Below are 24,256 nucleotides of genomic sequence, written 5' to 3'. Positions count from 1 at the left end.
GATAGGCACTTGCTGCAGGGAGTGGCAACTGACCCTTAACATAGACAAATGTAATGTATTGCGAATACAAAGAAAGAAGGATCCTTTATTGTATGATTATATGATAGCGGAACAAACACTGGTAGCAGTTAATTCTGTAAAATATCTGGGAGCATGCGTACGGAACGATTTGAAGTGGAATGAAAATATAAAATTAATTGTTCGTAAGGTGGGTGCCAGGTTGAGATTCATTGGGAGAGTCCTTAGAAAATGTAGTCCATCAACAAAGGAGTTGGTTTATAAAACACTCGTTCGGCCCATGCTTGAGTGTTGCTCATCAGTGTAGGATCCGTACCAGGTCGGTTTGACAGAGGAGATAGAGAATATCCAAAGAAGAGCCGCGCCTTTCGTCACAGGGTTATCTGGTAACCGTGATAGCGTTACGGAGATGTTTAGCAAACTCAAGTGGCAGACTCTGCAAGAGAGGCGCTCGGAGTCGTGGTGTAGCTTGCTGTCCAGGTTGCGAGAGGGTGCGTTTCTGGATGAGGCATCGAATATATTGCTTCCCCTACTTATACCTCCCGAGGAGATCACGAATGTAAAATTAGAGAGATTGGAGCGAGCACGGAAGCTTTCCGGCAGTCGTTCTTCCCGCGAACCATTCGCGACTGGAACAGGAAAGGGAGGTAATGACAGTGGCACGTAAAGTGCCCTCCGCCACGCACCGTTGGGTGGCTTGCGGAGTATAAATGCAGATATAGATGTAGATGTGTTAACGCCAGCCTGCACGTGGTACAGTAATTCCACGGGCCGCCTGCTGCAGATCTCCGGCCAAAGGTACTCGATGGCACAGAATGTTGGAGAGATTGCATTACTGGTTATCGGATGGCAGACGTGAAGGATTGCGGTGTGCTTCATGCACGGTAGGACGATCCTTCCTTGTGGTGGTCAGACGTGTTCGACTGGAGCCTTGACAGCGATTGTATCTGCCCTCACCTTCCTGTGGAATTCAACAACGGGCCATTGTCTCATCCAAATGCCCTACAAATATGGACAACGCACGGTTCGACCAGCTGGGCAAATGCAGACTCACAGTGAGGACCCATTTAGACACTCTGAGGTGGGAATAACGCTGTATCACGAGTACCTATATCCTTCAGTGACCAATCAGCATCTGAAGCTGGTCACACCTCCTATATATCCTGCCACGCCTGATAATAACACTAAACATGAACAACCTTAATGGACTCTGGTGACCGTTCTACTTGCCACACAGAGACGTGCAACTGGTACTTCATTTACCCGATGTCGGTGTCTCTGTGTACAGCGTGGCACTGATATCCCACCATGTCTTCTATGTGCCTCACTTTATTTGTTAGGCAACATAATTGAATGGCGTAGACTGTCAAGTTTGTGAGCGAAATTTTCTTCGTTGTCGTAAGTTTCACTAGCGTCATTAATACACCTGCACACATATAAAATTACATGTACCTTAATATACCGCCACACTGGTCTAACACTTCACGACTGCGCGATCGTTAATGTGGCACGGCACGACGAAAACGCTATTACAAAGATATTACTGTGTGTTAATGTGCCGTAGCTGAATTATCGTATAGTAAGATACTAATAATAGTAGAACATTTTATCATATAATGTGTTACTGTCTCTAACTTTTATGCGACTGGTAGGTGAGTTACATTGGATTGCTGCCGCTTCCGTTTATCAGGATATTAGAAAATGATCTACGTTCTAAAAATATACAATAGTGCACAAATAACAAATGACAGCTTCAGGTGATAATATATTAATCGCTGTGTCAAAGCTGTGGACCAAGCCTACTGAAGATCATTGAGTATTTGTGTATCATTCATAAGATTCTTACGTGAGATGTTGAAAACGGGCGACATTCATCTGCGTCTGAGCCGGAGCCACCAAAGCTCTACCGACTACTCAGGGACGTCGTGTGACTTCCCCCTGCCCTCTTTTTGTTGCAACGTGGCACTTGATTTCAGAGAGTGTAGGCAGTCTTTTGTGGTTGCCGCAGGGTTGTTTCGGGCAGCCATTTCACAGAGTGGATCGGCCCTCGGCGGAGACCACATTGCGGACACGAACCGCGAGATCGCCTTCTGTATCGGCGCAGAGCTGGGCCTGCAGACAGAGGATCCCCAGGAGCTGCTTACCTTCCTGCAGTCGGCGGAGATTTCCTCGCTGTTCACCACGGTAGGCCACTGACAGCTATTCCCGTAGCCCCGCACTAGGTAACCCCAAATTCTCTAAAGAATCTAACACCCATGTACAGCTTTAAGTTTCAGGTCACTTTACAATTGAGTTATTGAGATAAATATTTAATGATAAGCATGTAAGCGAGAACAGTTACAGAAGTTTAAGGTTATGTGTAGAGTGTGTTGCAAGTCCATAATTGCTCTCATTTGCAAAGACTGGATAATTAGGCCTCGTGGTGAACACATTGTATGCTGGCATCTTGAATAACGGTACTTGCGTCATCACCTGACGTCACGGTAGTGCCCTCTGGTGCCGGTACTTTGTACTAAGTCAGTTGGAGTTTGAAGCTCTTCTGAATACACTGGATGCCACCATCTTGGATTACGTCACAGATGAGAGCGCCCTCCGGTGGTGGCGATGTGTACTAAGTCATTTGGAGTCCTGACCTTGTGGTGAACACACTTGCATGGAATTGATTAAATAAAGTCTTATGTCCAAGTCCTTTTCCCACGAACCCTTAGGAGGTGGTGGCAGTCTGGCGACTGAGGTTAGTACAAGTGTCATTTCTTTCGCGCCATTTTGTTAGGTTAGTAGACATATGGGAATTGAATTTTGTTTACCGCCTAAATTAAAAGTAGGTGCCAGTTCGTAGGAAGAGGTATGGTCGGGTGACTTAGATTAGAGGAGGTAGGCCAAGTGAGCTATCTTCCCGCGATTTTCTTTGCTTGGTAGAGATAAACGGGGTATGGTGCATTATCATGTTGGAATTTGAACTTCCCGCCATTCCCTGGAGTGGGAGGAGGGGGGGGGGAAGAAGGTTAGATAGACCAAGTGACCTTCTTCCTACCAAAATTCCAAATTCCCCCCAAAATCCGCCTTGGATGATGTAACTGGGGGGGGGGGGGGTCTGGGACGTCACAGCCACCATCTTGGATAACGGTACTTTGGCGTAGAACGCAGGTTGTTCCAATACTGACGTTAACGACGCGATTTCTAACGTTTTCTCAGGGTGATTGACTGATTGTAGGTCTTCGGATTTCTTTAGAAACGATTCCACTTTGCTCACGATATTTCGACATCTGGTTTGGTTGTCTTGTTAGAGTTCTCTGATCAATGCTCTTAGGTGTGTCACTACAAGTTCACATTTCAGAATCGAACCTACATACATACAAGTCTTCACACAGTGCACAGTGTGGGGGAGGGGGGGGGGCTACCTTGTATCTCTAATAGTCTTTTCCTATTCCACTCGCAAACTGAATGATGCGCAATGATTTACGCAACCTCAAGAAAGATTCATAGTTTCTGACTGTAATACATGTCTTACGGCATTATACATTTCACATAAGATTACACTGAGGTGACAAAGTCATGGGATACCTCCCAATATCGTGTCGGACCTCCTTTTGCAGCCGGCCGCGGTGGCCGTGCGGTTCTGGCGCTGCAGTCCGGAGCCGCGGGACTGCTACGGTCGCAGGTTCGAATCCTGCCTCGGGTATGGGTGTGTGTGATGTCCTTAGGTTAGTTAGGTTTAAGTAGTTCTAAGTTCTAGGGGACTTATGACCTAAGATGTTGAGTCCCATAGTGCTCAGAGCCATTTTGAACCTCCTTTTGCCCGGCGTAGTGCAGTAACTCGACGTAGCATGGACCCAACATACTGCTGGAAGCCCCTTCATAAATATTGAGCCATGCCGCCTCTATAGCCGACCATTATTGCGAGAGTGTTGCCGGTGTACGATTATGACCACGAACTGACTTCTCGATTATGCTCTCCTAATTTTGATGGAATTCATGTCGTTAGATCTCGGTGGCCAAACCATTCGCTCAGTTTGTCCAGAATGTGCTTCAACCCATTAGCGAACACCATATAAATGCCAGCGTTGTTTGGGAACATGAAGTCCATGAAACTCTGCAAATGGTCCTGAGGTAGCCGGACATAAGCATTTCCAGTGAATTATCGGTTTAGCTGGACCGGAGGACGCAGTCCATTCCATTTCAACACAGCCCTTACCATTATGGAGCCACTACCAGCTTGCACAGTACCTCGTTGACAACTGGGTCCATAGCTTCGTGGCGTGTGCGCCACATTAGAACCCTACCATCAGCTTTTACCAACTGAGATCCAGACTCATCTGACCAGGCCATTGTTTTTCATTCTTCTAGTGTCCAACCGATATGGTCACGCGCCCATGAGAGGTGCTTCCGGCGATGTTGTGCTGTTAGCAAAGGCAATCGCGTCGGTCGTTTGCTGCCTAAGCCAGTTATCACCAAATTTGCCTCACTATCCTAACGGATACGTTCATCGTACGTCCCGTAATGATTTCTGCAGTTATTTCAGGCAGTGCTGTTTGTTGTTACCACTGACAAAAAATGGTTCAAATGGCTCTGAGTACTATGGGACTTAACATCTGAGATCATCAGCCCCCTAGAATTTAGAACTGCTTGAGCCTAACCAACCTAAGGACATCACACACATCCATGCCCGAGGCAGGATTCGAACCTAGGACCGTAGCGGTCGGGCGATTCCAGACTGAAGCGTCTAGGACAGCTCGGCCACATCAGCTGGCTTACCACTGACAACTCTACGCAAACACTACTGGTGTCAGTCGTTAAGTGGAGGCCTTCGGCCTCTACGTTGTCCGTGTTGTAAGGTAATACCTGAAATTTGGTATTATCGGTGCGTCTTGACACTCTGCATCTCGGAATATTGAATAACTTAACGATTTCTGAAATGGAATGTCCCGTGTCTCGTTCCAACTTCCCTCTGCATTCAAAGTCTATTAATTCCCGTAATGGGCCATATTCACGTCGGAAACGTATTCACATGAATCACCTGAGTACAAATGACACCTCCACTAGTTCACTGTCCATTTATACCATGTGTATGCGATACTACCGTCTTTTGTATATGTGGTTATCGTTATACCACTACTTCTGCTACCTCAGCGTATATTACTTAATGAATGGGTTATGAGACTATTTCAAATTTTTATGTTTAAACAGTTTTGACATGAAATTCTGATAATGAAATTTTTTTTATCTGTAAGCCTTTAGTAAGACTGACCGTGTTATTCTTCACCGGCTTAGTCATTTAGTAATACAAGTTACTGTAACAGTGTTAGCTTTATTTTAACCCAAACGGAAGCAAAGGTGCATTCTAGGTAGCTCATGCAATTTCATTGATACCATCTTTTGACGAGGAACAAGTTCTTATTGGTGTTCAGTGTTTAAATACTGGGACTGCTACCGCGTTTGTGATACATAAATGACATTCAGTCTGTGACTGGCAGTGAAATGCTTTATGCTGCTGAGTCATATGCAAGACTGTAGGGGATATTAGCAAATATCAAGCTCCTTCATTTGAGGAAAACAATGAAGCAAAAATCTACTCCATATTTTGAAATACGGACAGACTTAATACTTCGACAGATATAAATTATCCGTTATTGAAGGAAACGCAATTGGCAAAAGGCCCATTAGAACTCAGAGAAAATGGCGATTTAAAGACATTTCTGGCTTGGTGCAGTTGTATATCAAGAGAAGCTTTCCATGGCGCACTGTGTAGATCAGAGTTAACAACGCGGGTCACCAACCTTCGGTAGAGGTTGACATATGAAGGACATGTACAACAACAGAGTTTATGTTATATTAAATATTCAAAAATTGTAGATCGTTTCTCGGTAAACAGTCTATAACTTAGGGACGAAAAATGTTAGACACAGCATTTATAATTCTCACTAACGATGCATTAAAGAAAATGGAAATATAAAAGTGAATGTTCAAATTTCCTAGTGGTACATTTGCATCAGAAATTTAATTCAGGATCCCATATCATAGATCTTCTTAAATGATTGGGATATTAAGAATTTACATATAGTTACTGATTTTCGTTGATTGGTTGAGTTGGAGGAGGGGATCAAACTGCGAAATCATCGGTCCCATCGGATAAGGGAAGGTTCCGGAAGGAAATAGGCCGTGCCCTTTCAAAGGAACCGTCCGGGAATTTGCCTGAAGAGATTTCGGGAAATAATGGAAAATGTGAATCAGGGTGGCCCGACGCGGATTTGAACCGTCGTCCTCCCGAGTCCTGTTTGGGCAAAGCATTTACTTTTGATTCTTCCGTTTATCAGTATCATATGGAATATTTTTTGAAATAATTCGAGAAAGTGACACAAAATATTCATTGACCAGAAACGTGCTGTAATGATTATATCGGTCCCTCATGCTCGTTAATTCATGTAGGTTTCTCATTACGGGAGAAAGGACGTTCAAGAGAGTGTAATAGTAGGGCTTATCGTTAATTAGGTTTTTTCGAAAAGAACAATATACAGCTTAAAGCTAATACTAGCGTTTTCAAATATAACACTAGTTTCAAAAGTAGCCTCCACTATTCATAATTTTGTCCTGCACTTGAACAGAGAGCAGCAATAAAAATATTTGACCGCCTCCCTTGTGGATCAAAGGTTGTTGTAGACAATAGAAATTTTTGAAAAAAATTGTTTGACAGTATATTTTGTGCTTGACAGTATGTTTTAGTGACTTAGAATTTCGGGATGGATAAAATCGGTATATGTTTGGATTGCATTTGTGAATTTTTTGGTACATTGAGATTTAAAAATAAAGAATAATTATTTAAATGAGCGACCTCTAACCATGTTTTCACAGAAATATTCAAGAAGTCTGATTGATTTTCTTATAGATCTATCAGAGAATACCATTTCGCAGTAAATCGTTGTATTTTTGTTCTGCTTTTCTAATAACGGCCAGTTCTCAGAGGTTTTCTGCGTGGTGTTGATCTTTTACATTGTACCATAATACCGTTGTATTAGCCTTTTTCACTCAAATGAGAACCTAGCATTCGTTATAAGAATGATAGGTATTTCCTCTTAGATTTCCAAATGAGTCATTCTTACTGGACTAGAATTAAGTAACAATTATCGGCAAAACTATTATTTTGAAAATTAGCCAGACTTTGGAAGTATGATAAGAAATCATTATATAACACCTAACAAGATACAAATAAACTATGGAACGTAATTGAACCACATTCAAAGGTTCGTACAGTAACAGCCGACTGTAAGAACAGAGATTTGTGTTGTGACAATTAATCGATGACGCTAAAAATTTATTTTTTTAATGCTTACCAACGCGTTTCATCCTTTCATCTCAGCATCTGATCGGAACCGATGTCCAGAGGTCGATGGTGGTCAGAGTAGCAACACGAAGATACGATACACACAGCAATACTAGTGGCAAAACAACAGTAAAAAGGGAAGCGTTACGTTCTCCGTAACCAAAAATGGCAGCCATTTGTTGCTCTTTATTGACGAAACACAACGCTAGGAGGTTGTTGATAAAGGTGATAAAAGAGAAATCTGTTAACAAATAGCCTCGTGGAGTGGTCGCGTGGTTTGAGACACCATGTCACGGATTGCCCGGCCCCTCCCGCCGGAGGTTCGAATCCTCCATCGGGCGTGGATGTGTGTGTTGTTCTTAGCTTAAGTTAAAGTAGACGGACCAATGACCTCAGCAGTTTGGTCCATTCACACACAATTGAACATTTTTATAAACAAATAAATATTTGTACATGTTCAGTGAGGTAGACTAGTATGTACATTTAAGAACTTGTAGTCATAATCAGATAGTCTTAACGGCGTTCGCTTCTGGACTCATCCACTAACCGGACCGTCACAGTATCATAACAAGAAATATCAAAGTTTATATTGGCTTATTTACCACCAGGAGAACGTAGTTCGTAGTACTGGACGGAAATTGTTCCCATGAGTCAGCCATTTTATTTCTATGCCTTTTTGTGTGTTTCAGAGTTGTGGAGTGGGCTTCATGATCGCCATAGAGCCTGAAGCGGAGGGGGCATTCATGACGGCGGACCACAGCAGGCTCGGAGCGTGGGCTGTTGCAGGCAACTATACTCCTATGCCGCTCCTTACCGGCGTTACCACCGGCGAGTACAACTTGCAGCTGCAGAATGGTAAGTTTCACAACCTGTCCTTCAGGTGACTCAAGGCTCTGTACTAAGAAATAAACACTTGAAAATGATGATGAACTAACACACTCTGTTAACGACAATAGTAAGGTTACCACGGATGACAACGAAAGAGGTTCTGCTATGACATGAAAGGCACATACTCCGTAAGCTACCTTACAGTGCGTGGTAGAGGGTACCTGCTAGTCATTTCCTTTTCCATTCCATTCACAAATGCAACAAGGTAAAAACGACTGTCTATATGCCTCCATATGAGCCCTAATTTCACTTGTCTTCCTTTCGTGGTCCTTACGCGCATTTTATATTGGAGGCAACAGAGTCGTTCTACAGTCAGCTTGAAATGCCGATTCTCCAAATTTTCGCAATATGTTCCTCGGAAAGAACGTCGCTTTCCTGTCAGGGATTCCCATTTGATTTCCCGAAGTGTCTCCGTAACACTTGTTGTTCGAACTTAACGGTAACAAACGTAACAGCTCGCCTCTGAATTCCTTCGATATCTTCCTTCAATCAGATTTTTATGGATCTCTAATTCCTAAAATTCTCCCTATAAACCGAAGTCCATCTTTAGTCTTCGCTATCACAGTTCTCACAATTTCATTCCATCTAATATCGTTTTACAACGTTATGCTCAGATAATTAAACGATGTGTCAAGCAGGACACTTCTAATGCTGTATTCGAACATTAAAAGTTTTTTTTTTTTTTTTTTTTTTTTTTTTTTTTACTACTCGTCCGCATTTTCCACTTTTAGAGCTATCTGCCATTCATCACACCAACTACAGATATTGTCTAAGTCATCTAGCACCTTTCTACAGTCACTCAACTCCGACGCATTACCGTAGACCACAGAATCATCAGCAAACAACCGTAAATTGGTTTCCATCCAGACCCGGCAAATCATATATGTATATAGTAAACGACAGCGGTCCTATCACACTTCCGTGGGATACTCTGATGATACCCTGGTCTCTGTTGAACACACCGCCGAGGATAACATGCTGAGTTTTGTAACTTAAGAAGCGTTTGAGCCAGTCACACATCTGTCAACTTATTCCATATGCTCCTACCTTCGTTAATTCCCTGCAATGGGGCATCGTGTCAAATCCTTTCTGGAAACGTAGTGAAACATCCCCTTAGTAAAATTTATGAATTACTGTGCTGATAAACCTCTTACATTATTTGATTCTCAAACAGCTGAGCAGAACTGAACAGATATTTCTCTCTTTACTTATTCTGATCAACACTAAACTGACACACAATATTTTTAGCGCAACGCAATCTGACTTTCAATAATCTCTACAAAAGAATGGCCCTGACTAACAATAACCTATACCTTTCATGAATCACTTACCTCACAAAAATCTTTGTTACTCGAATTACTGCAATACAGCGAGCGCCAATACTGCCAGCTAAATAAAAGATTCTAACTACTGAAGGTACTAACTACTGATAGGCATAGTTAGCAAATGAAAGATTTTGATAGAGAACAAACAACGTATTTACCTTAATAATGTTCGAAAGTACCAATAATAGCAGGAAACACTTGCGTTTGATGATGATGAAAAAAGTTCCATGGAATACAAAATAACTACAATATTCATATAGATTTTCCTATTTGTGCGTGTAAAATGTCCTTGCATCAGGAGTATTTGCTTTTGTTACATAAAAGCGCTGAAAGTATCACGCTCCGCCTTTTCTTACATACAAAATGCAATTTGCATTTTTAGGCGCAGAAAAGACACAGTACACTAACACTATACGATGTGCGATTTCAGTCACGTGCAAAACATATAAACAAACAAAGAAGAAACAAAGAGAAGTTTTCGGCTCCCAGTTCCTCTCTCATACATTCATCTCTCTGCCAATGTTACCAATACTCCCATTTACTACTTCATTTACGTACATTACCAAAACTATCGAACCGTAGTTTTTATAGAGAGCAAAACTACATGCAGACCTGGTTTTCCTCTATGTATCACTCGCTAGTGGATCATGAAGAAAGGAAGTAAGGTAAAACGAAAATTACCCATCGCTGAGAATAGGTGTAGAAGAACAGGGAGTTCGAATGTAACTTAGTGAGTACGTGATTGCCATAGTGTACCTTTTCTTCTTACAGATGCGGGAGGCGAGCCCACCATCGCCGAATCTGTACTGGAGCAGCTGAACTCGGACTTCGAGGCGGCCATCGACTTCGTGCTGCGCCTGGGCGACATAGAGTCGAAGCGGCAGGCAGCGGCCGCCCTCAGGCAGTACTACTTCGGCAACGTCACCAACATCACGGCTGACAACACCGTCCAGTACGCAGCTGTGAGTACACACCTACTGTAGCCAACTAAACAAGAATTTCCGACTTAAATTCGTTCGCATGATTAATGCTTTGGCCGGCCGAAGTGGCCGTGCGGTTAAAGGCGCTGCAGTCTGGAACCGCAAGATCGCTACGGTCGCAGGTTCGAATCCTGCCTCGGGCATGGATGTTTGTGATGTCCTTAGGTTAGTTAGGTTTAACTAGTTCCAAGTTCTAGGGGACTAATGACCTAGTCCCATAGTCCCATAGTGCTCAGAGCCATTAGAACCATTAGATTAATGCTTTCACTTCGTTTTTTTCTCAGATGATGACGGACCTGAACAACGGAGAGCCGGCAGACACGACTGTGCGACTGCTGAGTACCACCATGACACAGCCCATCTTCTACTACCAGTACGACTACACGGGGAAAAGTCCGGTCGACTTGCCTGGTGAGTGAGGGAAAGAGGTGGTTCATTTGTCGCTCACATATGAGTGTACTATCGGAATCTTGCATGGCAATAACTAACTCCTCCCGAACAGGCCATGAAGGCCCAAAGCTACCAACCAGCCGCCGTATCATCCTCAGCCCATAGGCGTCACTGGATGCGGATATGGAGAGGCTTGTGCTCAGCACACCGCTCTCCCGACCGTATGTGAGTTTCCGAGACCGGAGCTGCTGCTTCTCAATCAAGTAGCTCCTCAGTGTGCCTCACAAGGGCTGAGTGCAGCCCGCTTGCCAACTGCGCTCGGCAGACCGCATGGTCACCCATCCAAGTGCTAGCCCAGCCCGACAGCGCTTAACTTCGGTGATCTGACAGGAACCGGTGTTACCACTGCGGCAAGGCCGTTGGCATGGCAATAACGTAATCGCTCAAAAAATGTTTGGCACTACCCACAATGAAAGATCCCTTTCTTAGGCCTCAGAAATGATGAAATTTCATTTGCTATCCTTGTGGGATCTTCCACACTCGTTGGTTATAGGGCGCCTAGAGGATATTGCATTCTCGGAATGCTATACAACAATTCAGACAAAAAGCATTAGTAGTTTTATTTCTAGAAAGCAAACTGACAATGTTATGTTATATTATATTAACCGGGGACCTAGAAACGACGGAGAGGCTTCGTCCCCTCCGCAGCTGCAGTGGTCCGCAACCCGACGACGAAGACCGCAGTCCACTTCACCCCTCCGCCTCCCCACACCGAATCCAGGGTTATTGTGCGGTTCGGCACTGGCACCGGGTTATAGCCCCCCCCCATCCCCCCAGGGAACGTGTCACAGTGGTGGTGTATGCGTACATGGAGAACTTGTTTGCGCAGCAATCGCCGACATAGTGTGTCTGAGGTAGAATAAGGGGATCCAGCCCTCATTTGCCGAGGCAGATGGAAAACCGCCTAAAAACCATCCACAGACTGGCCGGCTCACCGGACCTCGACACAAATCCGCCGGGCGGATTCGTGCCGGGGACCGGCGCTCCTTCCCGCGCGGAAAACCGTAATTTAGACCGCATGGCCAACCGCGCGGGCAAACTGACAATACTTAACTTTTATTACAGCAAGCGGGAGACGACATGACAACAGTAACGTTCTTGCTATACACAAAGTCCCGGTAAGTACTTTATACTGATCACGACAATCTGATAGTGTGGCACTAATACCGCAGCAGACTGGGGCGATCTGAACGGCAGAGGCTGGCAGGAGCGACGCTTATACTCACTTCTACAAGGTGTCGCTCCTGGCGCGGCGCGGTCCAACTCCGCGCACCACTGGCCGACGTTTCCTCCCCGCCTTCTCTGCACCTGCGTTCCGCATCTTCGTTCCGGCATTTGTGGTTACGCCAGAACAATCTTGGCCGGATTCCACACACTCTAACAGATGCTCAGTGATCAACACGCATTGCGCAACGTACTGCTCCTCCATATTTTTAAACTGTCAAATCGGTACAAATAATGGTTGCCAGCTTCGCTGTGATCTGTGAGACGGGGTTAACATTAACTTTCCACTTCACTCAATAATCAAAGCACGCCGTATTGGCGTGAGCAGACCGTCGTCATTAAAGCAGTTAACTGCCCCCCTGAGGCACAAATCTTTGAAGACATTGATCCAGTGCTTGACGTCCGCGGTCAACAACATTCGGCCTAAGGCCGCTGTTTACCACTTATGGATCATACATGCACCAGGCAGTACTTCATGGGGTGTGGTGCGCAAAGAAATTGGACAAGAGAAGAACTCGAATGGAATCTACATCACACGATCGTGTGAAACCCAGATCGCGCTATTCGTCCACGAGACTCAGAGGGCCATAGACAAGGGTTCACAGGTAGATGCCGTGTTTCTTGACTTCCGCAAGGCGATCGATACACTTCACCACAGTCATTTAATGAACAAAGTAAGAGCATATGGACTATCAGACCAATTGTGTGGTTGGATTGAAGAGTTCCTAGATAACAGAACACAGCATGTCATTCTCAATGGAGAGAAGTCTTCTGAAGTAAGAGTGATTTCAGGTGTGCCGCAGGGGAGGGCCGTAGGACCGTTGCTATTCACAATATACATAAATGACGTTGTGGATAACATCGGAAGTTCACTGAGGCTTTTTGTGGATGATGCTGTAGAGCATCGAGAGGTTGTAACAATGGAAAATTGTACTGAAATGCAGGAGGATCTGCAGCGAATTGACGCATGGTGCAGGGGATGGCAATTGACTCTCAATGTAGACAAGTGTAATGTGCTGAGAATACATAGAAAGAAAGATCCTTTATCATTTACCTTCAATATAGCAGGTCAGCAACTGGAAGCAGCTAATTACATAAATTATCTGGGAGTAGGCATTACGAGTGATTTAAAATGGAATGGCCATATAAAATTAATCGTCGGTAAAGCAGATGCTAGACTGAGATTTATTGGAAGAATCGTAAGGAAATGCAGTCCGAAAACAAAGGATGTAGGTTACAGTATACTTGTTCGCCCACTGCTTGAATACTGCTCAGCGGTGTGGGATCCGTACCAGATAGGGTTGATAGAAGAGATAGAGAAGATCCCCCGGAGAGCAGCACGCTTCGTTGCAGGATCATTTAATAATCGCGAAAACTTTACGATGATGATAGATAAACTACAATGGAAGATTCTGCAAGAGAGACGCTCAGTATCTCGGTACGGGGCTTTTTTGAAGTTTGCAGAACATACCTTTACCGAGGAGTAGAGCAGTGTATTGCTCCCTCGTACGTATATCTCGCGAAGACACCATGAGGATAAAATCAAAGAGATTAGAGCCCACACAGAGGCATACAGAAAATCTTTCTTTCCACGAACAATACGAGACTGTAATGGAAGGGAGAACCGATAGAGGTAATCAAAGTACCCTCCACCACACACCGTCAGGTGGCTTGCGGAGTATGGATGTAGATGTAGATGTAGAATAACAGATATAAGAAATTGCTTATATTTTAAGAAGCATAACTACGCATACAGCAAGGAGAGGGTACGAGTCATTATCATTGTGAGATACCGTCATACATTTAGACTGTTTTGAGAACTCAGGACAGATCAAAATCAGCAGCAGTATTCCCTTCGATAGGCTGAAAGGCGTGAGAAGATTTGTAACGAATCACATGTATTAACCTTTTAAGGCAGTGGCGTTCGTCGATGGAATATCAATGTTCCGGAGCAGAAGTCCGTATTTAAATCCCAACATTAGTTTCAAGTTAGGAGTCAATACGACTTTTCATGTGTATTTTAGCAGACCGTATGCAATGCACACGAAGTAGGATGGTTCACGTAGATTACTTTCGATATGAGAGAATGTCGCTCCTGAAGATAGGAAAAGACGTTTTTCAGCAGATCCAAGAATACGTATAAATACCGTATATCATTGCTGCTCGACACTTTAAAGCGATCAAACATAAAGAAGAAAATTCTTATTCTTCAGGTGCCACGCACACTGCAGACCTGGACTCCATCTGGCGGGCACCCGACCAAAACCTGGACCCTGACTCTGACGAGCAGAAGGTGCGCACCACAGTCCTTAAGCTCTGGACAAACTTCGCCAAGTACCTGTGAGTATTCGCTGACAAGCTGCATAACTTTTGTTGACTAACTACGGCGTTACCATATTATGAGAACGCACACACTGTCTAGAGGTGCATCCAGGACTAGTAATCAAAACGTACTTGTCCTCGGTCTAACCTCGCCACTGTTTAAATTTTGAATAAAAATCATTAGCAATGGAATTCACCACTTGGTGCAACCAGTGGTTCCTCCGTGTCAACGCCTTCAAGACCTAGGCGATCATCATAGGCCGCACCACCCGCTCCTTCCATGATTTCTACCTCACCATTTATGGCCGTCCTATCCACCTCACTCCTACCCTCAAATACCTTGGCCTCACCCTCGACTGCCACCTCACCTGGACTCCCCATCTCCTTACCATCCAAAACAAATCTCACAACAGACTTCACCTCCTGAAACTCCTGTCCAGCCGGATGTGGGGTCTGCATCCTTCCACCATCCTTCACACCTACAAATCCTTGATCCATCCCATCCTCTGTTATGCCAGCACAGCTTGGATTTCCGCCCCTACCCGGTTCTATAAAGCCCTCCAAATCCTTGAACGCCATGCGCTCCACCTTCCCTTACACATCCGCCTTCCGTACCCCACGCGCATCCTCTACGACCTCATCCCCTTCCCTCACCTTCTCCTTTTCCTTGAGCACATCCGCACACTATATATTGTCTGCCGCATTGATCCCCCTCACCCCCTGATGTCTCCCTTCCTCTCCACCCCCAACCCATTGCCGCGCCTTTACCGTTGTGTCCCACCCTCTCTCCATCCCCACACCCTCCGCCTCCTTTCCCCACCACAACTTCCACCATCTACCCCTCCCGGATGATGAACTTTGCCCTGGCATCTACCCTTCCTACCAACTCGAACCCTATCTTCCTGCCTCCTCCTCAGGGTTCCCTCTCCTCCCCCTCCCTTCTCCTGAGCGGCTTCCCCCTCCTACCCCTCCTCCCTCGCTTGTGCTCCCTTTCAGTCTCTCTGCACTCCCTCCTGCCTTGTCTTCCCTCTTCATCTCCTGCCCCACCAGTCTGCCTCTTAGTGTACCCGTTGATGACCCTACTTTCACCCCGCCGCCTCCCCTGCTGCCCCTTGCTCTCCCCTCCTTTTCCGTCCTCTCCGACCTCTCCCTCGGCAGGTCCCACCTGGCAGTTTTATTCTTCATCATGTGTGCTCCAAGTGGGTTTTAAGTGTGTTGTTCTGGAGTGTTTTTATACTGTGGCCGACTTTCAACCTGTGCATGTGCATTCAGTGTCTTCTTTGTGTTTTAAGAATCACCAACTGTGTTTTCTAACTTTCTGGTGACTTTTTTACTTGGCCCACCATGAACGTCTCCATGTCAGTGTATTTTTACCTCCATTTTCTCTCCTTACTCTGTTTTATGTTCCCCTTTTTTATCACCTTATGTATGTAACATTTTATTCTTGTTTTAGTTGTCATGTCACTCAGCTAAAGAGCGGCGGATTGTGCCGCTGACAGCCCTTCCCTGCCCATATGGGGCAGGGGAAGGAAATCACAATAAATGAAAAAAAAACATTAGCAATGGAGGCCGAGTACTTCCTGCATACGTAGTCATTCTCGTCGTGCCAAAAACTTTCTCAAAGCGGGTGGAGGGTCGACAGAGGTTCAGGGCACTCTCTTGTCCTTCAGGTGGGGAACTGCCCATAAAGGCACAATAATCAGTAATGATCAAATGTATGAAGATGCAGAAGGGAATGGAAACCACTGCATTAAAGACACATAACTTGTATCCTCAGGACATGGGACCTGTTATTGAAAAGTGTCATGATGATCCCTCCAATGGCAAAAGTTTCCAGATCCGTCCCACATTCGGATCGCCGGAAGTATGCTGTCAAGAACAGGTGACCATGAGAAAAACATTGAATAACCAACGGAAGAATAACGTTCTACGAGTCTAGGCGCGGGATGTCAGAAGCTTGAATGTGGTAGGGGAGATAGATAGTCTGAAAACGGAAGTGCAGAGGCTCAATCTAGATATAGTGGTGATCATTAAAGCGAAATAGAAAGGAGACAAGGATTTTCGGTTAGACGAGTGTAGGGTTATATTAACAGCAACAGGAAACGGTATAAGGGAAGCAGGATTCATTATGAATAAGGAGGTATGGTAGAGAGTGAGTTACTGTGAACAGTTCAGTAATACCGTTGTTTTCAACAGAATCGATAACAAATCGATAGCGACAACAGTTGATAAGGTATACATGCCAACGTCGCAAGCAAAGGATGAAGAGATACAGAAAGTGTATGAGAATATTGAACAGCTAATTCAGCACGTAAAGGGAGATGGAAATTTAGCAGTCATGAGGGACTGGAATGCGGTTGTAGTGAGGAGAAGTAGAAAAGGTTACGCGAGAATATCAGCTTGGTCCCAGGACCGAGAAAGGAGAAAGACTAATTGAGTTGTGCAACAAATATCGGTGAATAATAGTGAATACTCTGTTCAGGAATCATAAGAGGAGGGGGATACTTGGAAGAGGACGGGAGGTAACGGGAATATTTTAGCTAGTCACGTAGATAATACGAAATCAGATTCTGAGTTGTAAGGCGTAGCCAGGAGCAAATATAGACACTGATCACCATTTGGTAATGATGAAGAACACGCTGAAGATTACGAGACTAGACAGGAAGCGTCAACGCCCAAGGAAGTGGGACACGGAGCTACTAAATAATGAACAGATATGCTTGACGTTCTCTGAGGCAATAGATAATGCGTTAATGAATAGGTCAATAGGCAATTCAGTTGAAGAGGAATGGCATCCCTAAAAAGGAAAATGACAGTAGTTGGAAAGAAACACTTACATACAAGGAAGGTATCCGCGAAGGAACCATGGATAACAGAAGAATTACTTCTGTTGATCTATGGAAGAAGGAAGTACAAAATTGTTCAGGGAAGTTCAGAAATACAGAAATCAAGTCGTATGAACGGAATATGTAGGAACTGCAGGGCAGCTAAGACGAAAAGGCCTGCTTGGGAAAAGAAACGTTTGCCGGAAGGACTGCTCAGCGAATAGTAAAGTCAAAACAGCCTTCGGTGAAATTTAAAGCAGGGACAATAACGTTAAGAGTGCAATGGGAGTAACAATTTTAAATGCAGAGGACAGAGCGGATAGGTAGAAACAATTTATTCAATGGCTCTTTCAGGGAGAGGACGTGCCTGACGTGCTAGAAGAAACAGGTTTCTACAGGAAAGGGTAGGGGATCTAGTATATAATCAGAATTTAAGAAAGCTTTGGATGGCATGAGAACAGATAAGGCAGAAGGGACAGATAACATTTCATTGGATTTTCTGAAATCACTCGGGGTGGTAGCAACAAAACGACTCTTCACTTTGGGGTGCAGAATATATCAGACTGGCGATACACCATCAGACTTTCGGAATAACATCATGCACCCAGTTCCGAAGACTGCAAGAGCTGGCAAGTATGCGAATTATAGCACAATCAGTTTAACAGCTCATGCTGACAAGAATAGTACACAGAAGAATGGAAAAGAAAGTTGAGGGTGTGTCGTTGACGATCAGTTTCACTTGGAAAGGTAGATGCACCAGAGAGCAGTTCTGCCATTGCAGTTGATAATTGAAGCAACGCTGAACAAAAATCGAGATACGTTCATAGGATCTACCGACCTCGAAACAGCGTTCTACAATGTAAAATGGTGTAAGATTGTCGAAATTCTGAGAAAAATAGATGTAAGCTGTAGACAAGATAGGAATATGCACTACGAACAAGAATCATTAGGGAACAACAGGACTGGAAGACCAACAACGAAGTGCTTAGATTAAAAATGGTGTAAGACAGGAATGTAGTCTTTCGCCCCCGTTGTGTATTATATACGTCGGAAATAAACGAAAGGTTCAAGAGTGGGATTCGAATTCAAGGTGAAAGGTATCAGTAATATGATCCGCTGTTCACATTGCTCTGCTCTGTGAAAGTGAATAAGAATCACTGGATTAGTTGATTGGAATGAACACTGTAATGAGTACAGAACGTGGACTGAGTGTAAATCGGAGGAAGATGAAACTGATGAGAAGTATCAGAAATAAGAGCAGTGAATAATGTAAGATCAGAATTGGTGATCACGAAGTAGACGAAGTCAAGGAATACTGCTATATAGGAAGCATAATAACCCATGACGGGTGGAGAAAGGAGGACCTAATAAGCAGAATAGCACTGGCAAAAGGGGCATTCTGACCAAGAGGGATCTATGAGGATCAAACATACACCTTAATTTGAGGAAGAAGTTACTTAGAGTGTGCGTTTGAAACACAACATTGTGTGGTAGTGGAACACGAACTGTGAGAAACCTGGAACAGAAGAGAATCAAAGCATTTGAGGCGTGGTGCTACAGACCAATGTTGAAAATTTGGTGGACTGATAAGGTTAGAAATGACGGCGTTTTCCGCTGAATCGGCGAGGAGAGGAATGTGTGCAAAACACTGACAAGCAGAACGGACTGGATGAAAAGCCACCTGTTACTAAATCAGGGTATAATTTCCGTGGTAATAGACGGAGGTGTAGAGTGTAAAAACTGTAGAAGAAGACAGAGATGGGAATACACCTAGCAAAAAATAGAGGATCTAGGTTGTAATTCTTACTCTGAGATGACTAGTTAGCACAGGAGACTAATTAGTGACTGGGCGCATGAAACGCGTCATAAATTGGTGACTAAACAGCGTTCCCGGACTAATAATCTATGATATTCTCTTGCGGTTACTGTCGGGTCCGAAAATCAACGTGAAGTAACATGTTCACAATTCAACTCGCCACTGTACCAGATAGGACGATGGTGCTGAGTCTTGTGGGACTATAAGGACGCCGACCTAGGTGGTCGAGCGGCTCTAGGCGCTTCAGTTCGGAACCGCGCGACTGCTACGGTCGCAGGTTCGAATCCTGCCTTGGGCATGGATGAGTGTGATGTCCTTAGGTTAGTTAGGTTCAAGTAGTTCTAAGTTCTAGGGGACTGATGACCTTAGAAGTTAAGTCCCATAGTGCTCAGAGCCATTTGAACCATTTTGAACTATTAGGACACTTTCATGTTCCAACTTCGGCTGCTGATTAAGGAACCTGTATTTTCTTTGTTACGGTTAGCACGACTGACCAGTTTCGGAGTCACTTGTCAACTTCAAGCGGTATCTACAAAAGAACACACCACGAATTCAGTGGGTTTGTGTGTGACTTACTAACAGACAAAAATATTTCAATTAGTACTGATGTGTCGGCAGCGGGGCCTACACCTTGTAGAATGAAGTGGCTGAAAGTGCACGCTAAACTAACGCAGACGGGCGCGAAGTACTGGAACATGAGACTTATTAATGAATAAGAAGAAAAGTACGTAGCTGGAATAAGATACTTAACTTTATTCTCTTGTTGGAATACATCTCTTGAATAGTAGTAAGCTATAAGCACTGATACAAATGGCGCCTTGCTAGGTAGTAGCTATGGAATAAGCTGAAGGCTATTCTATCAGTCTCTCGGCAAATGAGAGGAAGACTTGGTAGGTCTGGTCGCAAACTATGTCGTCCGTACAACTGGGGCGAGGTCATGTCCGTGTCTTGTGACCTGCCATGTGGTGGCGCTAGGATTGCGATTACACAGTGGCGACACGCGGGTCCGACATGTACTACAGGACCGCGGCCGATTTAAGTTACCACCTAGCAAGTGTGGTGTCTAGCGGTGACACCACATTCCTCCCCCGCAAATCGGCGAACGGTCGTGAGATAAGGCTTCCGCCCGCCGTGGGGAGGACCCCATGTTGACGTATGCGATGAGGTGGGGAGCCTAACAACAGGCGAGGCTGTGCCACCCGCACCCGGCCATTCGGTCCGAGGGGAGCTAGGAAACGCCTGCAAACCTAGTTCAGGGTGCACGTCAACATGAGGTGTATGCGCACGTAATGAGACAGAAGGGTCGACCTCCATGTGGTCGGAGCACCCGACGGGCGAAGACGACATCTGGTCCGGAGCGGGCAAGAGGTCCATGGCGGAGGACGGCTGGTCACGGGAAGCGAGCGGCGGCGCGTGACCCAGGGAGGCGCCAGGCGGTTGCAGCGACGCGTCCACTGCGGGCGGCGCCGGCGGCGGCTGCGGCGGCGGCGCGACGCCATGGGGCAAAATGGAAGGCAGCGTCGGCAACACCTGGGGATGAGGCGAGCCAGTAGATGGGTCCCCAAGGCGCTGACCTGACGGCTCCGCCGCTGAAAGCAGACGGGGAGCGGCAGAACCCAGGCGACGACAGAGGCGCAGCTGATTGAGATGCCGACGCACCTCACCAGAGGCCCCCAAAACCAAATACATCGCGCGGCCGAGGCAGCGAAGAATGCGCCCTGCGAGCCAACGCTGTGAACCGCGATAGTTGCGATAATAGACAACGTCGCCAGGAGCAAAAACAGGAGTCTGCCGCTGCACAGGAACCTGATGTGGCGGATGCAGCAAAGACATCAGGGTGCGATGAGATCGACCATGGAGCAATTCAGCCGGCGAGCGACCATCGCGGGGCTGAGAGCGATACGATGACAAAAAGAGTAACAAAGCGTCCTCCTGAGAATGCGATTCTTTCAATTTCAACATCTGTGACTTGAACGTCCGGACCAATCGTTCAGCGGCACCGTTGGACTGAGGCGAAAACGGCGCGGATGTCAGATGTTGAATACCATTGGCCTTGCAGAATGACTGAAAGTCTGCGGACATGAATTGTGGGCCATTGTCGGAAACAATAGTCTGCGGAAGACCTTCAATGCAAAAGATAGCAGACAAGGCTTGGATTGTGGCAGAAGACGTCGTGGAAGACATCCGGACAACAAAAGGAAAATTACTGAAAGCATCGACCACAACCAACCATCGAGCATTCCAGAATGGACCAGCAAAATCGATGTGCAAGCGTTGCCAAGGGGAAGTGGCTTTCGGCCATGCAAAGAATTGACGCGGCGGTGCGGATTGTTGTTCGGCACACGCCACGCAAGAGGAGCACATATTCGTTATCGCAGCATCGATTCCGAACCAAGTACAGTGCTGACGAGCAAGTTGTTTCGTACGCACTATACCCCAATGTCCTTGGTGAAGAAGCTTTAAGACAGAGGACTGCAACGAACGTGGGACCACGACTCGGGATTGATCATTATCAGAACGCAACAACAAAACACCACGTCGTACAAAAAGTCTCTCCTTGTGAGCAAAAAAACGGCGAACCAGCGGATCCTCGATCCGTGACTTTGACAAGGGCCATTGCGTAGCAACAAAACGCAAAACAGTAGCAAGGACAGGGTCAGCAGCTGTGGCTGTAGCTACACGACGAAAATCAATCGGAAACGATGCGACCACGTCATCGGCTTCCGAATCAATGAACATGCAAGCAAGTTCGGAAGAATCGAATGCTTTATCCTCAGCAACAGGCAAACGGGACAACGCATCAGCGTTGCCGTGCTTAGCAGTGGACCGATACAAGATATCGTAGCGGTACTGCGAGAGAAAAAGTGACCAGCGAATGAATTTCTGCGCTGTACGTGGAGGTACAGGCTTGTGCGGATGAAAAAGCGATGTCAACGGTTTGTGGTCTGTGATGATGGTAAAGTGACGACCATACAAGAAGTCATGGAACTTGGTAACACCAAACACGAGAGCTAAAGCTTCTTTCTCTATTTGTGAATAAATTCTTTGCGCAGATGAGAGCAATTTGGACGCAAAGGCAATAGGGCGATCATGCGAGCCATCTTTGTGCGCAAGCACAGCACCGATCCCGAAATCCGATGCATCAACCATCAACAAAAGGGGTTTTCGGGGATCGAATGGCGTAAGGCAAGTATTTGAAAGTAACGCCGATTTCAACTGGCGAAAGGCGCGTTCGCATTCCGTCGTCCAGACGAACTGAACACCTTTACGGCGTAAGCGATGAAGCGGAGCTGAAATGGAAGAAGCATTGCGCAAAAATTTATGATAATAATTTATTTTACCCAACACACTCTGTAGCTGTTTCAAATCTTGCGGAGCAGGTAAGTCCTGTATGGCACGGAGGTGCTCTGGACTCGGATGTATACCTTGGGCATTTATGACATGCCCCAGGTAGGGTAAGTCCCGAGCAAAAAACACACATTTGTCCTTACTCAAGCGAAGACCATTCTGACGCAATACCTGAAATAATGTTCGGAGATTTTGCAAATGTTCTGCTTCTGTCTGTCCTGAGATCACAATATCGTCCAGATAGTTCGCAGCAGTAGGGACCGACGCACAAATAGTTTGTAAATATTGCTGAAACAATGCAGGGGCGGATGCACACCCGAATGGCAGTCTTTTGAAGCGATACAAGCCAAGATGCGTGTTTACCACCAAGACGCGCTGGGAGTCTTCGTCCACAGGTATCTGCAAGTACGCATCTGCTAGGTCCAATTTTGAAAAATATTTTCCCGGGCACAGTTTGTCAAAAAGATCTTCCGGGCGGGGCAAAGGAAAAGTAGCAGTCACAAGTTGTGGATTCACAGTGGCCTTGAAGTCCACACAAAGTCTCAATTTTCCAGAAGGTTTTGGCAAAATTACTAAGGGTGAGGCCCAGAGAGAAGCCTGCACACGTTCAATTACACCTTGAGATTCTAAATCGTGTAATGTTCTGGCGACCTCATCACGCAATGCGTGGGGAACATTGCGCGCTCTGAAAAATTTCGGTTGCGCGTTGTCTTTCAATTCCAAATGTGCTGCATAGTTCTTAGCGCAACCAAGGCCCGGTGCAAAAATGTCTGCAAATTCTTCACAAAGACTAGAAACACTAGCGGAAGGCACAGTCTGATTCACTGATAGGACCTGATTTACTATAGACAAATTAAACAATTGAAACAAATCTAAACCAAACAAGTTCACTGCACTAGAAGAACGAAGAACGTAAAATGATACAAGTTTTGTTTGTCCCTTGTATGTTGCAAGAAGGCTGCACTGTCCTAACACAGGTATATGCTGTCCTGAGTAACTATGTAACTTAACATTTGCGGCACGCAATGGCGGTTGGCCCAGTTGTTTGTACGTGTCGTGATTGATCAAAGAAACTGCAGCTCCGGTATCGAGCTGGAATGGTATCACTTCGCCTTCAAAGTCTAAGTCCACAAAAAGTTTATTGTCCTGCTGACGACAAGAGCGACTGGCACGTGCAAATTGAACTGATACAGGTACAGAAGCACTTGCGACTTTACGGGATTTTCGGCGACGTCGACACACACTTTGGGTGGGACGAACACAGTCACTGTTAGCTAAAGTGTCACTGGACGGGTGGGAATGAACTACATGAATGTCCATGGGCGAAGGTCCACGAGCCTGATTGTCCTGGGTTCGATTCCGGCGCAAAGCAAAGGGCCTGGAATTATTGCGATTGTCTGATCTAAGCTTTTTCTGGCAAACACTTTGTACATGTCCTTTCTTTTGACAGTAAAAGCAAATAGCTTGGCGTGACGGGCAATTTTCACGCGAATGTCTAGTTGCACACCGCGGGCATGATTTCACTGCAGTTGCTTGCTTACGCGGCGCACGTGTTTGCGAGCGAGGCTGCGACGGGCGCGAGGGCCGCTTAGCGTCCCGTGCAGCGGGCCCGGCGGGCTGATTAATGTGACACACTGCTGGCGAAGTTTCAAATGAGTCCTGAGCAAAGTCAAGTGTGTCTTGCCTATCCAATATGTCTATCACTTGTTGAAGGGAGGGATTTACGAGTTTCAAAATCTGTT

The 24,256-nt window shown here is 45.6% G+C and overlaps 1 protein-coding gene and 1 pseudogene across 1 annotated transcript in view; one reads left to right on the top strand and one right to left on the bottom strand.

Annotated features, from left to right (window-relative positions):
* The window catches only part of LOC126195097 (acylcarnitine hydrolase-like), a 49,758-nt gene that overhangs the window by 20,619 nt on the left and 4,883 nt on the right, over nucleotides 1-24,256 (top strand). The window contains exons 6-10 of the mRNA XM_049933562.1: nucleotides 2,027-2,202; nucleotides 8,026-8,191; nucleotides 10,321-10,511; nucleotides 10,814-10,940; nucleotides 14,417-14,543. Of these exons, the coding sequence (XP_049789519.1) occupies nucleotides 2,027-2,202; nucleotides 8,026-8,191; nucleotides 10,321-10,511; nucleotides 10,814-10,940; nucleotides 14,417-14,543 (787 nt within the window). The remainder of the gene's footprint in view (nucleotides 1-2,026; nucleotides 2,203-8,025; nucleotides 8,192-10,320; nucleotides 10,512-10,813; nucleotides 10,941-14,416; nucleotides 14,544-24,256) is intronic.
* LOC126195985 (5S ribosomal RNA) lies at nucleotides 11,226-11,343 on the bottom strand (annotated as a pseudogene).

The sequence above is a fragment of the Schistocerca nitens genome, chromosome 7, assembly GCF_023898315.1.
Source record: "Schistocerca nitens isolate TAMUIC-IGC-003100 chromosome 7, iqSchNite1.1, whole genome shotgun sequence".
In the NCBI taxonomy this organism is placed as follows: Eukaryota; Metazoa; Arthropoda; class Insecta; order Orthoptera; family Acrididae; genus Schistocerca; species Schistocerca nitens.
This window is presented reverse-complemented; position numbering and strand designations above follow the sequence as displayed.